The sequence below is a fragment of the Corylus avellana genome, chromosome ca8, assembly GCF_901000735.1.
Source record: "Corylus avellana chromosome ca8, CavTom2PMs-1.0".
NCBI lineage: Eukaryota > Viridiplantae > Streptophyta > Magnoliopsida > Fagales > Betulaceae > Corylus > Corylus avellana.
The window spans coordinates 5,906,961-5,922,615 of NC_081548.1; the positions used below are offsets into that span (position 1 = coordinate 5,906,961).

At 39.4% G+C, this 15,655-nt stretch overlaps 1 protein-coding gene across 1 annotated transcript; it reads right to left on the bottom strand.

Annotated features, from left to right (window-relative positions):
* Positions 1-1,232: 1,232 nt before the first annotated feature.
* Positions 1,233-10,623, bottom strand: LOC132189057 (DDB1- and CUL4-associated factor homolog 1). Its single transcript, XM_059603543.1, has 14 exons — positions 10,192-10,623; positions 9,596-9,674; positions 9,277-9,393; positions 9,027-9,190; positions 8,051-8,921; positions 7,862-7,959; positions 7,249-7,726; positions 6,527-7,129; positions 6,249-6,443; positions 5,531-6,094; positions 4,846-4,956; positions 4,487-4,605; positions 2,744-4,367; positions 1,233-2,091 (listed from the first exon to the last, which is right to left on the bottom strand). The coding sequence occupies exons 1-14, from the start codon at positions 10,431-10,433 to the stop codon at positions 1,402-1,404; spliced, it is 5,955 nt and encodes a 1,984-aa protein (XP_059459526.1). The 5' UTR covers positions 10,434-10,623; the 3' UTR covers positions 1,233-1,401.
* Positions 10,624-15,655: the final 5,032 nt, after the last annotated feature.

A 15,655-nucleotide genomic window follows, 5' to 3' on the forward strand; every position in this document is an offset into this window, starting at 1 on the left:
CTAGACAAAACCACATCGGCATTGATGGGATAATGTATTAATATGGCCAGGTTCTATGATTTTCCGCACCATTCAACATCAACTCATGTCACGTTAGTATTTTTTTTTTAAGGGTAAGTATACAATAATAATGTTAATTACGTAGGCATTTCTCTCTTTTTTTTTTCTTTTTTTTTTTCTTTTTTTTCACCAAGTTACGTGTAATCATTTCTATTGAGTGTAATTAATGATTAGTTCAATTGAAAGTAATATCATGGGAATAAGCATTTCAAAAAAACAAAAAAAAAAAGTATCATGGAGGAAGAGAAACCATTTCAAGTGAATTTGAGAATAACTATTTTACGGTTTAAATGGCATGGCAATATATTTATCATATGATAATATATAAATCAATAATTTTGTAGAATTTAATTTGGACCATGAAACTATTTCTCTCCGTTTTAGATGAAAATGTCAAGATGCATTTAATACGAATATGAATTCTCTAAATTTTACAAACTATTTTATGATTAAAATTGAATTTTATATATCTAATGGTGTAGACAAAATTCAAATTTGATATATGATTTAGAGATCAAAAACCATAGTTTGGCCAATAACCTTCTTGATTGGCTATTGAACTTATCTAAGAAAAATATATATATATTAAATTTGATTTTGGATAATGGATTATGAAATTTTGTTTATGAAATTTTGGGCAAACCTTGTTAGGCCCTAGTGTTGTCATAGACTTGTAAAATGAGAGTGATGTTAACAGTAGGACTTTTTATTCTCTAAAAGTACTGTTTTTTAAAATTATTATTAAATTTGAGATAATTACCAATAAATTTTGATCAAATTAGTAATGTTAAAAGCCACATTAGCTTTGACGATCAAAGGAGAACAAAAGTCATTACTTTTAGTATTACACGTAATGAGACAAGTAACAAATGGCAAAATGACAAAACGTTAATTTTGACAGTAAAATGACAAAGAGGCCTATATAAAATTTGGGCAAAACCTAAACTTATTCTTGAAATTAAAAACTCAAAAGACTAAATCAAAATTTAGGGGCTAAATATCATTTATTTATCCCCTTTTAACCGCTATAGACAAATCATATCCACTTGATATATTACAAGCTTTGAACTATGGCAATACTGAGACCTGCATGGGCCTTTGTGAGATGAGCTCTGTGCATAAAGAAAAAAAAAATGGTTATAATAAAAATAGATGAAAACATGCACCAGAGCTAAGAAAAGAAAATGAACTAGATTGGAATGCTCTTCTCTTCTCCCTCCACATTTCTCTTTCTGGTAAGAATAATAAATAAATAGATAACAAAGGGAAAGGAAAAACCTCATAAACAATAATTACATAATCTGGGCTACAATTAAAGCCAATCGAAGACTTAAGTAACATTTAATAACCAAAACCGTTGCCCATAAAATCATCCTCATCGTCGCTACTAAAAGATTCAACCAATTGACTATCATCGTCGTCTTCATCACCTTCTGTAACAATCTCTAGAATTCCACCCCCACCATCCATGATGAAATCCCTATCATCATCATCATCTTCGAGGTCGCTGATGCTATCATCATCATCATCATTGCTCATATCATCAGCATCAGTTTCACCATCCCCATCAAGATTTGTGCCTAGTAGAGAGTCCACATCACCATCATCATCATCCTCGTCCTCCTCCTCGCTCTCAGCATCGTCAGGATCAGAATCATCATCAGTTGGCCGTCGGCGACCGATTTCGTAAACCCTAGCTGAAGAGTACATTTCTTCTGGGTCATCCAGTGTAATCAACCCTACAAAGGAATCTGTTGGCTCTGTTGCAAAGTCAAGGACACATCGATCTACTGGAATAGTGGCAATGTCAGAATAGTTGACTGCGTCAACAGTGCGGAAGGCCTCAACGAGGGGATGCTTGGCTCGATGTAGGTTGTGAACGGATGACATTACATCCTCAAGATTTCTTCTCCGGATTGCATAAATGACATCACCACGTGCATTAAACGTAATCACTGTTTGGTCCAATGAAGGTACACTTCGAAGGAGCCTAAACTTCCGGAGATCCCAGACCTCCGAGTTTATAATTACCTGTCAAAAATGGAAGTATTATGTTAAAAAATCACAGGAAAGAAGAGGAAGGGGGTTGGAAACTACGAGCTAGCAAACAAAAGTCAGGCAATGCAGACTGGCATGTATAGGTGAATGAATGGAAGAAGTAAATGTCAGTTGTGAACTTTGGTAAACTCTTTTTAAAGACAGAAATTTTTTAAGGAGCATCTAGAAAAACTGGAACTTCAAGATGAGTTATCAAAATAATAAAGTAATCTTCAAGATACTGAAAAAAGCCCATCAAACAGTTTATATGATTAAGTTATTCTCTCTACCTCTACTGATCTTGTCTGAAATCTCAACTACCTAACTTCAAATATCTTAACAAACACAATCATATGTGACATAGAAAAGGCCAAACCCCTACTATTCAAAAAGAAAATAATAGTAATAAGTTATTCGAACATTAACCATTTTCTAAATAATATTGATCTTTATAATAATAATAATAATTATTATTATTATTATTATTATTATTATTATTTGGGGAGGTTTTTAACATAGGATAAACTAAAAGGAACTAAAGAAACTGTTGCTCTAGTGATGAAACCTGCAAAAGATTACCCACTAAATGATATTCATATTAGAGATACCACGACAACTATTGTAGTAGCAGCAGGGTCCTGCATACCTCATTCCCAGCTGGATGAAAGCCACCACCTCCATAATCAGTAAATTGATCAAACCGATGAAGAGGACCAGAAACCCGCCGATCCCACAAGACTCCATTCCATAGGAGCATAGTGTCTGAAGGGCTGAAGTGTATGAGCGAACCCCGGCTTGTAGAATTGGCAGAAGGGTGGTCTGACAGTGTTGTTTCCACCTGGCAGGTCTGGATATTGTACAGGAGAATTTCTCGTCGTGCAGGCTCCAAGGACAGGGCTGCAAAAATGTTTCCAGATTTGCTGAACCTTGCCGCCTTACACCCTTCAAATGGATGCATTGGCCCAGCTGAGACTGAAGCTGCATCCCACAACCTTACATCCTCGGAGCTCGACGAAAGCACCAGCTGTGTCTCACTGGAAAGATATGACTCAACAAATGTCAAAGGATACTGGTGGCTTGTGCAGCTCTCCAGCACACTGTTGCTGTTGGAGTCAAAAATTTTGAGCTCTCCAGAGTGGCTGCCAACTGCAAGACGGGAGGAGTCTCCAAGAAAACTAATGCATGTCAAAAGGGCACCAGCATCATCCCGACAAGTTCTCCATGGTCTAAATCTGCTGTAAACAAACTGGCGATCCCTACGATTTCCATGCACCCCACCATACATACTTTTGAACTCACGTGTACCAAGTCGGGTCGTCACATTTGATGGGGCATCAAGGCTTCGTTTAGGTTCAGGACAAACATGCTGGTGTAAGAGGGAAAGTGGAGGGAGAGTGGTTATAGGGGCAGGGCATTGGCGATGCTGGTGCTTCAGATATTGAACAACAAGAGAGTCTAGAGTTAACCGCTCTGTGCTGCTGGGCTGAGGATCATTTAAAAGCCCAAGGTGCGAGAATGGTGTCACCTGACCCATATGGGCGTTACCATATTGGTTGTCATCCATATAATCTGCCAAGTAACCAGTTGGCGTTGATCGCCAATGCTGATCTCTTAGGTTAGAACTTGGTGTAGAAAGCCCAGTAGTATCAGCTAGTAGATTGCTTTTCCGAACAGTATTGGGTGTTGGACAAACTGGAGACCGAAGTCCTTGCTCACTGGTGTGGAGTCGCTTTCCAGAGGATGAGACCAGCCCAATGTCCTTTAACTCAGATAATTTTCGCTTCATTGGCAATAAGATTGGAGTCTTACAGTGGGACTCTGTATCAGAATTAGGTTTCATCAAGGACTCTGATGATGTTTCTAATACAATTGCGAATGCAGAAGATTGTTTTGAAGCACTGAAGACTTTCCTGACAGATCCCGACTGAGAATCATTGGATTGCAACTGGTTTCTTGACTGTGAACCAAAACTAGGCGAGAAAGCCAGTAATTTTTTCTTTGAAGAAGATGCAGCTGAATCACACTTCAAGCTTGTATCCTCATCCCGTGGAGTAAGTTTAGATTTTCCTGTTAGAAATCCACAAGTGGCTCTACCAGAGGGCCACTGGAGTTGTATAGGGGGTGCTTCTTGTGTGGAGGTTTGATGCATAAGAGATGATGGAGCTGCCAAGGATGGCAAAGGTGCCAACTGAGCCTCTTTTAACAGTGTAGCAGCAGTTGCACCCAAACCACATGCCTGTAGGTGTTCATGCATTAGAAGTAAGAGTTCCCTGGGATTTTCAAATATGTCAACCACAAGAAGAGAGAGTCAAAAAGTGAAAAGAAAGGAGTTGGCAGAAAGGAGTGGATGAATGTGCACAACCATGCTACAGAAGAAATTAATAAGTACCTGGAGTGGTAAGTAATAGGAGTAGCAGCAGCTATAGCTGCTCTTTCTATTCGCCTCAAAGTAGGAGTAGCAGCGTCAGTAGCTGCTAATGTACTTGCACGCCCTGAATTTGTCACAATCTGCAAATAATTGTGCAACATGAGCTTCAGATACTTCTAAAATGAAGAAAGGAGAGAGAGAGAGAGATTATTATTGTTGAACAACTTCTTTTTGTGCTTGCTTATATGGGAATCCAGCTCAAACTCATGACCTCTAAGCTACCCCTAGTTTTCTGAATATTAAACAAAAAGGGGGCCCCACATCCGAGGAAAGAGAGAAGGAGAAGGTGGGTGGGGGGTGGGGGAGGGGGGGCCGCTTACTGCTATCAGCTCAATTGCTGCCTGGGAAAGTTCAGCTTGCCACCTGCCTTGCTCAGTTCCAGTCGTCTGGCTGCCTGAGTCTCGAATTAGCTCTGATAGCTTCTTCCCAACCTAGAACACCAAATTGCACTTAGTAAACACAAAGTAAATTACCTATGAAAATTTGTCCACGAATTTCCCATAATAGTTGAAGAATTCAGACAACTATGACTTAACATCCAGACAACTATGAGTACAGCACGGTATAACATCTTTTTTTTCCCAAAGGTAAGTGGCAAAGTATAACATTGACAGACAAAAATGTATTGCAAAAGCTTAAATGGGATAAAATAATTATTATCTGCAGTGAAGAAATACAAGTGCAGAATGAAATCATCTCTTAAAACAGTGAAAGTTGACTACGACAAGGTCTCCTACGACTATTATTTCTTGACTTTACAAACCCAGTACTCTGGAGCAGCATACAACTGCATATGAGCTAAAGCAGCCCAGATTGGGCTAAATTGGCTTAGTTGGGATTTGATACAAGCTGTAGCATCGATTCTTGTTTCTTAGATTACATCTTTCATTATCACCATGTCTGGCACAAGAGGATTCCACAATTATGGTAAAAAGATATAGAATATGATATTCAGTTCATTTCATCTAAAGCTATAGCTATCAATTATATGAAACAGTCATTTACCTGAAGCTTTGTCAAAATGTGTGCAATAGTATCATCTCTGGCTAGACCAAGCAGGACTCGGCATGCAAGAGCACGGAGACAATCAAGAGCAGCAGGAGGTGAATATATGCGTGGTTGAAGGAGATAAAGTAGAACCTTTATGCCGTTGTTGGCACGTACAGCCTCTCTTGCTTGATGATATCCTAATTCTAATTGCGTTGCAAGGCCTGCGCCACCTGCTCCAGCACCTAAAGATATTCTACGATCTCCAACAAGTCCTGAAGTGGCTGCAACAGGAGTTTGTGAAGAGCTACCAATGGACTGTGTACCAACTCCTGCAGCACTGCCCCTATCTACCACACTAGATTCCCCATTCCGGTCCCTCGGATCACTCTGCCCAGACGTGTTAACAGCTCGATCCGAGATATTACGTTCTGTGTTTCTATCTCTAGTCTCAGTGGCAGGACCATATGAGGCTTGCACGGAAACAGAATGCTGACCCTGTGCAAGTACAGGTGGTTTATTGCTGATTGAAGGTGGAGGACAAACAAGATTGACTAACACATTTAGTGCTGGTTGAATGATCTGCAAAGATACAAGTAAACAATAAGAAAATATGATATAATGGTGAATGAAAAGACAAGCACAATACTAGTCTATAGGAGCCTGCTTCCAGCATCCACAAATGTTATGGAAGAAGAACAAAGATGATAAAAAAAAGTTGGAAAATATCTCTTACCTCTGGGTCCACATAATTCTTTTGATAACTACTAGAACTATTTGCTGCATCCAAAATGACTGCTACACCAACACGACTATTGCTTAATGTGGCACTTACGATCATCTTGCGGCTGTTCGGTACTAACGTAACAATATGCAAAACACCCAATGCATATTGAAGCAAATCGTGCAAATAACGCTCAACTGGTGGGGCCTACATGTAACCAAAACCAGTATGCTATGAGAATGCAAGAAGCAAAAACAAAAAAGCAAAGACAAAACCTGAATATATCACACCTGACATAATTCCAACAAGGTAATATGTCCGTTAGAGCTTAAGAACTTCTCAACCGCAGGCCAGCGAGTTCTTACAAATGCAGGACCCAGCTTCCGATCCTTTTGTAACTGCAGAAATGCTGCATCCATAGCTTCATTGCTGATGTCAAGTGGCTTGTAGGCTGCCCTTACACTTGGCGTATTCCGGGCCGTACTTCGATTGGTTTTATTTGGACGGAGAGAATCCACAAGCAAAAGAAGATGAGCTCTAAAATATTGCCGCAAAGCAACACAGGTATGGTAAGCTATCTGCTTCTCTGATGATGTCAGTACTTCCGCAGATGAACGATCATTTCGAATCGATCCTGAACTGGACAAGCCTAGAGTTCCAGTATTTACACCAGATCTTACTGAGGCAGCATCATTCAAAATGCCCAGTAATTTCTGTAAACCATCCTGAGCATCAAAGGCATCAAGAACTGCTCGGAAGACAAATGCAGCAGCAAAAAACAAGGCCGCATTTTTTCTGGCTTGGTCCTGAGGGCACTCAAGAAGTTGGATAGCTAACTCAACCACCAGGTGAACAACATCTGAGGGAAGAGCACAGACACGTTCCATTATGCCCTGAAAGGAATTATTAGAAAGTGAGAAGCAAATGACAGACTACATAAAAACGATTATAATGGAAATACTCATAGACCAAAAAAATCAGTTTCAAACAATCGGATATAACAAGCCATTACCTGGAGAGAACCAATAGTAAATAAGCAGGAAGACAGACCAAAGAAGGTTTGCACAATTCTAGGGACAGCAAGCAGTTTCTGCATGCCACCCCGATCCACAAATAATGCAGCAAATTTCCGGTGAGCAGCCAATGCACAGATTAGCTTCATTACATCAGGCAAGAGAATTGCAATCTTTGATGCCTCCTTGAGTCTGGAACTCCGTTGTAATAGTCCAAGGCAGACATCAACCCCCTTTTCGTTCAGTACAGGCCCAAGAACTTCAACATATTCTCCAAGTATCTCAAGGCACTGAATACAGTATTTTTCTCTCAGCTGTGCAAGAGATTCAGAGTCTGGGATGAAATATTCTTCAACATCCTCATTAGTTTCCGTTTCTATGCTGGCTGGATACATTGTATCACCATTGATGCTACTAGTGCTCCTGTCACCATTGATGCCGCTAGAGCTCCTGACACCATTGATGCCACTAGAGCTCCTGTTACCAATCACATGGAAGCATTACTAGAGTATTACTCAAACTAACGAAACTACAATATTATCAATTTTAAGCAGCACATTGTTAGTACTCCCTCAATCTCTTTATTACATACTTAAATATGAAATTACCTACCTTGAAACTTCAATTGCATTTGCAGCATCAATAACAGTGGATGCAGCTCTGGAAGCAGCCAAAATGGCAGCTTCTTCATCATTCTTAGCTTTAAATTCCTGAACATAGCGAATGGCATAGCAGTAAGAAGTAAAAGACTCCACATCATATGTCAATATTAAAAAAAAAAAGAAGAGCCAAACTGCATACCTCAAGAGCCGCACTTTTGACAAGTTCAGCAGCAGCATCACCAGCTGCTTTGATAGCTTCCGCAGGTGCATTGGCTGCTCCTGCTTCAGCTTCGGCAGCTCTAACTGCTTTCTTTACAAGATCAGAGATATCTTTATTTCCAACCCTGCATTCTTGGAAGCAATCATCAGTATCCTCTCTTTCAACAGCCAATGCATCAGATGTGACCCTGCCAGAAGACTTTTTAGCATCTGGTACTTTTTTCACATCTAAATTTCTTGAAAAACTCCTGTCTCTTGTACTTCGGCCCTGTCCTGATCGAGTACCAGATCCGGGTGAGGTTAAAATCTGTTCATTCTCTAGACCACCTTCATTAACTCTTCCCTTGCATTTGGATCTTGCCGATCCGCGACTCGCCCTGCGCCTTGAGGAGTCATCCCTGCCATTTTCATCCAAATCCCCAAATTTTGCCTTCCCATCTCGGAAATCTCGACTATGCCATCTGTCCTCACCATCAGCATCTGCATCATAGATATCAACCCTTTCATCCAACCCATCAGGTGGTTCTCCATCATTCACCCAGCATTCTTCTCCATGTCCTTGCCGAACAATGCTTCTATCCTGATCCCTTTCACCGCTTTGGTCATCTAAGGACCTCTCACCCGCTGTCCTCATATCATCTAAATAAGTTGTTTCCAGAGCCAGTCGAACCCTACCCCGACTTTCATCTCTACCTCTTATGCAAGTAGTGCCGGATGCATGCTTACTTTCTGTTAAATGAGCAGCATCTTTCTGGCTTGTACTTGTCTCTCCAAGGACACGCACACGAAGATAGCGCATAAGCTTGGCAGACAAACCAGATGTCAACACATCTTCTACTACTTGACCACCACTGAAATCAACCGAAATATCTAAGATATAATGTGAACAAAACTAGTGCAAAACCATATAATGAGAACTGGAAATAAGTGTTAAGCTATTTACTTCAGGAGCATACCCAGTCAAACATACAGCAAGAAGCCCAGTAGAATAGGTCTTCAACATTTCATAATCTGAGGCCTCCTTGCTCTTGCAGTTGTGATCTTCACCAGGAAATCTGATAGTGTCATCAATCACCCAATTTTTTATGTTCTCCAAAACGGCTTCTTCGAAAACAGGATACTGCATAATAGCCCATTAAATTGATACCATACCATAAATTTAAGAAACATAATAACCAAACTAAATAGTAAATACAACAATCTTACAATCCAAGTCAGCGAGCAGCTTAAAAGAAGCCTTGCAGAAGCCGCCTGGATAGAGGGCGGGTATCTTGTGTCCGATAGAAACTTAGAAGATATCAATTCGAAGAAATCATCATTCTCCTGAGCATAAGAGCCAAAAAAAAAAAAAAAAAAGGAATTAGGACACAGAACTCCACTAAAGTATCTTAAATGCAGTTGCTATGGCGCATTCCAGAGGAAGGGATTGGGGGAGCAAAAAACAATTATAATGACCAAAAAAAAAAAAAGAGAGAAGAAGAAGAAGAAGAAGAAGAAAAGGTTGATATTGGCCAAGTTTAGTTACCCGGACTAAGTTTCCAAGCCGTCCAATGTTATGCGAAGCACGGCCATTATTGGACGAATGACCATTCTCTTCCATGTATCTGCGTTTAACCCAAACACGTATACAAAGAAGAAAAAAAAGGTTCAAACCCTACCTACCAAGAACCAAGTAATCGTACTAAGTATACCAATTCATCATAAACGATAAACAGACTTAGTGAATGAAATGAAACTCGTCATTCACAAATGCAAAACCAGTATCGGCATTCTAGAAAACCGAAAAACGGGTATCAAACTACCACAAAGATTCCACCCAAAAGAAACTTACTTTCCAACATGTAAATGAAAATATTTTGTAAAAATTACACCTTAAGGAAACAATTATCAGTCCTTCAACACTTCTACACGAACAATTCAAAGGCAATTCCTTCACACTTTTAAAATAATTAATAAACAAAATTCATGAACTTGATTCACACAGACACGCAAATGCACACGCGCACAAAACAATTGAACAATACCTCTCGAACCCAAAACCTAAAGATTATATCATAACCCACCAATCGGCCATATCCGAAACGAAATTAACAAAAAAATAATAATAATAATAATCCGTACAGGGATTCTTGAGTTTCTAGGAGGGAGGCGAGGGCATGGAGGACGAGGGGGCTAGGGTTTTCAGGCGAAGAGGTGATCTTCTCCATCCGCTTCTGGGCCTTGGCGATCAACTCCTCGTCTTCGTTCCTCGGTTCCTCTTCTTCCTCCTCTTCTCCCCCTCTGGACTGAGCCTGGGGCTCCTCCGCAGGAGGTTGGGCCTCTTCTTGCGCTTGGTTCGCTTGTTCGTCCATGGCCGCCTCCATTCGTAATCGATAGAGAGATGAGTGATATGTATACAGACGTTTATATGTACGAAGAAATGACTGTAAGAATGAAAGGAATTTGAGGGCTTATTTATGTGAATTTTTTGTTATTCGTAAAATATATTTGTTTGTGTGTGAGCCTGTGTTGTTTGGTTTTGGAGTTGCAGAGCTCAAGGAGGAAACCTGAAGAAAAAAGAAGAGAGAGACGCGTCGATGTGTGCGTTTGGTTCCTTTTATAGTGGGATGAGAGAGAGGGTTCCTCAGGGTGGGTGGGCGGGAGAAACGGATCGGAATGTTCTGGACAAACCCGACCCGGTTTCGTGTGCAACCCTAGCCAAGCCATTTTTTTGGGCCTCAATAAGCACAGCGCGTTGGCCCGAGTTCCACTATGCTTTATTGGCCCGAATTGATTTTCATTTTTCGTTTTAAATAAAAATATATTTATATTGTGACTTACAATTCTTTCCTATCTTTGTTAACTTAGTAACATGTGTAAGTATATGAAAAGAGGATAACAAAATTCAGGGTTAAATAATATTTTTGTCTAATGTGGTTGAACAACTTTATTTTTTCTGACCTAAATTTCAATTTATATCGTCAATTTGAGGTTGGCCACCCTGTGGCCCTTGGGGGGTGGTTTGGCCATCCACGAGGGGCTAACCTTATTATTATTTTTCTTTTTTTCCTTTTGGCCTTATGGCCCTTGGGGGTGGCCGAATCACCCCCAAAATGGTTGTAGAGGGTTGTTTCACTTTATACTCACTCTACAATTCGACGACTAGTTAATCTGTAAAACACCAAAGTGTTCTACATATAGAAAAGTAATTGCGTAAGTCCACAACTTAATAAGTAAATTATTATTAAACTTGTTTATGTAATGAGTCTTTAATAACGTTTCACATTTCTCAACTATAGTAATCAAAAAATGTCATGGGGTTTTACAAAACAAGTTGTGTTGCCTTCATTAGTCAGTATAAAAATTGGTTTATTTCAAAATAGGGTAGGCATAATCTTGGTAACAAATCAATCATTTTAATGCATATAAATTGTCATTATACATATATACCTAATAATCAGTGACTCATGAAAGCCAGGTTGGGAGAACTGGACGAGGGTAGACGGTAAAAGAGAGAATATGTTAATCCATATATTAACTTCTTCAGCTATTGTCTGATCATCTCTTAGTTCCTAGCTAAAGTGAGGTGTCTACACAGGAATACAAACTTATTGTATATTAGGTCGAGAGTAGATTTTCTTCGTATGGTCTATCCAAAACCTTAGCCATTTTTTGGTAGAGTTGACACTTCTAAAGGGACTTATAGTACAATAACAATGCCCCAAATATTGTCGCTTACCGTCTTCGTTAATGACCTAACCATATTTAAACCCCGAGTAACGTATAACACTAACAAGGTCGTAGTTGTGACCACATCTATACATGGTGTGTCAGTCACTTGTAAAACCATTGAATCCATGGCCAAGAAATAAAAATAAATCTCTTTGACCATAGAATAAAGCTCATATAATAGTAGCCTGTGGTCATTATCCCGTTACACGGTGTATCGAGATATTTGTCTTTTACATGCATACACATATTAAACTAACAGATGCACATTTTGTTTCAAATCCATAGTTACACAAAAGTTGGAGTTTGCATATTTGCAAAGTATTTCATGTGAATATAAATCATGCATGTTTGATATGTATAAGATAAGTATGTCATAAAAATGACAGCAAGTATCCGTGTGTTCTTAACTCACCTTGATCGTAAAAGTCCTTCTGGCAACCGTTATCAGAATTACCAACTCCAAAGTTTGTGAAAGATTTTACTATTAGTCACACATATAAGCTAAACAACACCTAAAACCCTTAAAACATGGCTTTTAGATATTCTGCTAGTTGACTGCTCGATCGTTCTGTACCAATCGATCATTTCTTACAACGGTCAATCATTCTGTTTTGACCAATCAATCGGTCCTTGAGACGATTGATCGTTCTTTGGATATAAACTCCAAAAATGTAAAGGTCATACCTCTACCCCATGTAACACATTTTAAGGACCTAGTACACTTCCCAACAGGCACAGACTAGACCTCAACATCAGAGCCAACACGAAAGTTGAAACATTTCATCCAAAAATCCAAAATTTTCTTCAACTAACACATGGGTTTTACTTAAATGCTCTTAAAAAACACGTAAGTCTACATTTAATATTTTAAAATAGTAAGTCATGCATAATAAAGCAGTGAAATGACACATGCTTCTCAAAGGCTACAACTTTCTAACCCTATAATCATCATCAAACCACCAAAATTTTCCTTATAACTATTTAACAACAAACTCACACACAAAATTACGGAAATATACACTATACAAAAACTAGTCATAGGCTAAACAAGCTTAATACACAAAAAGAAATGAGATTATTATGATATAGAGTTTACCTCTCTTGAAGGTAGAGACACGAAACTTTAAGAAAATCCCCTCTCTCTCTCTCTCTCTCTCTCTTTCCAGTAGGGTTTTTGGATGAAAGGGGACAAAAATGGGGGCCAATGGTCGTCTAAGACCCTTAAATAAGTCTACACCCATGAGCTCCATACTGAGATGTTCATTTCTTTTTTTGTATGCAGGCTGCACTGATTGAACGTTTTGTTTTAAGTCGTATCCATCAATCATTTTAGGCAATGATTGATCGTTAGGTTCCGAGCATCACTGATCAATAATTAATGCACAAACCCTTAACAGTTGTCCAAAAAAAAAAAAAAAATTCTCCCACTTTGATACTTGGAACAAACCACAAACATACATAAGCCAAATAAGAACATTCTTAACCCTAATTTTAGAGTGGAGTGTTACACTTTTATGTCTTAAAAAAAAAAATCAAATCTCCTCCTCCTTAGTGATTAACGACAATAGCATCATGGCCGTCCATTTCAAGGGTTAGCTTTTTATTTTGCGACGAACTCCTCTACTTTCGTAACTTCATTTGCATGTCAAGCTATTCCTCCCAATTTATTGTTTAGGCTCTGCTTTTAAATGCTCGGGCTTCATTTTATTGCACAAAAGGCGCCGGTTCATGAGCTCCTTTCCTTCTTCGGCTTTCTCAAAACTTAGGCCCACTACACCTTAATGTGAGCTCAAATCCACAATCAGCCCATCTCCTATAATTATTCCATCTCGTATAATCGACCCATCTCGTTTACTTTTCACTTACTAAAAGATGCATGATAATTTTATAGACCGAATCCAATTTAAAGAAAATGTATGTATATATAATATTTGCTATAAGGTGTCGGTCCTAACATATAGTCAATAGTGGAGTGGCATTGGGTGGAAAGTCGAACTCTTTTTTTTTTTTCACGATATCTCTTCATTAATATAACAATCAAATGAGACAAAATGATCCATGAGTACAATGCCAAAGATACAATTTGGAATCTCCATAACCCAAACATTATTTATGACATACACAATAGCTTATTGCTCTATTATAAGACAATATCTTTGAATATCACTGTCCCCACCAGTTTCATATTTGTAGTAAATTTCGGCGAATCACGTCTCTGCCCGGTCATTGATTTTCAGGCTTTTTCATCTCCACTACAAGTGCATTTCCAAACGCAATCTCCTTTATTGCCTTTACCATAATGATAATTCTTCTGTATGCTTGGAAACTCCTTCGCATTGGTCAATGATTTACTCATAGTAAAGAATCAGAAGAAAACAAAAGACAAACCGAAAACCTAATATCATTACTCTTAAGGATTCGTATAAATAAAACCTTAGAAAACAACTAAACATTCACCTTATACATTGCTACTAAAATCAAATGTAGAGAGAAGACAAACAAACCCAAAAGTGAAACACAAAGAAACAAAAAAATACATGAGAAAATAAACCATAAACAAAACTCACATAATAGAAAACATCAGTGGATGGCAAGGCGGGAGGTAGCCGGTGGAGGAGGCGCGTGTCATGCTAAGTTTGGCGTAGGAAAGTAGATATATTTTTGAAAGATTTCGAGCTAAGAACTAGGGGTGGGCAAAAACCCGTCCAACCCGCTGACCTGCCTCTCCCCGCCCCACGCGGGTTTTGTGTATATTTTTGTGGGTTCGGGTAGGATTTATCCAACCCGTGCGGTGCAGGGCAGGTTGTGGGTATAGGAATTTTTTCCCCTGCAAGTACCCGCCCCACCCCGATCCAACCCGCGTTAGTATAAAAAGGAAAAAACCCTAGGTACTAACCCTAACTCCTCTCTCTATTTTGTTCTGCTGCCTCTCTCCCTCAGTCCGTTCTCTTGCTCTCTCTTCGTCTCTCTTGCTCTATCTTGTCTGTTCTCTCTCGTTAGTGACTCTCTCTCCGTCTCTCGTCTGTGCCGCCCTCCACCTCCCCAGACAATGCTGCGCCGCTCCCACCTCCACAAACTACAATCCAAGTTTTTTTTTCTCTCTAGACCTCTTTCATGAATGGGATCCAAGAGATCTCTTGATATTCATTAATCTGATGTTGGGTTGTTTGTTCAAACAAATAAATTTTTGTTTCCATTGTTTATAGGTTCTGATGTTGGGTTGTGGTTGTGTAGGAGGAAAAGAAATATGTAGAACAGGAGAGACAAAATTGGAGGAGAAAAAACCAGACGAAAATGGAGGAAAAGAACCCAACCCGCACAACCCGCAGACGATTTCCCCTCCCCGCAACACCCGAACCCGCGTAGATATTGTTCATTGTGCTCGGGTGGCGGGTTGGAAATCCCAAAACCTGCAAGGTGCGGGGTGGGTGGGGAAAAGTCTGATTCCCACCCCGCCCTGACCCGTGCCCAGCCCTACTGAGAACCTTGACAAATCCAAAAACCAACGTTAACTGCAATGAGGGGTTTGATATGTTGGATAGGACTTCAAAAGAGTTGGATACCGTTTCCGATAAAGCAAAGTAAAGCCTCAAAAAAAGCGGATAGAAAGACCTTCAAAGAAACAAGAAGGGGAGGGAAAGGAAGTAAGAAAAGAGTAGAAAAGAGGGGAATGACTCCCTCCTCCCATGGCGTCTCAGATCTCCTCCTCTCTTTGACGGCTAGAGAGGATCTCTAGTTACCAATGAATTAGGATCCTCTCCATTTCAAATAAACTAAATAATATTCAGATCGTTATAGTGGAAAAATATTTTTATCCTCTCAAAAAATAAAAAAACAAAAATATCCTTTTACAAAATTAACTTGATATTATCTA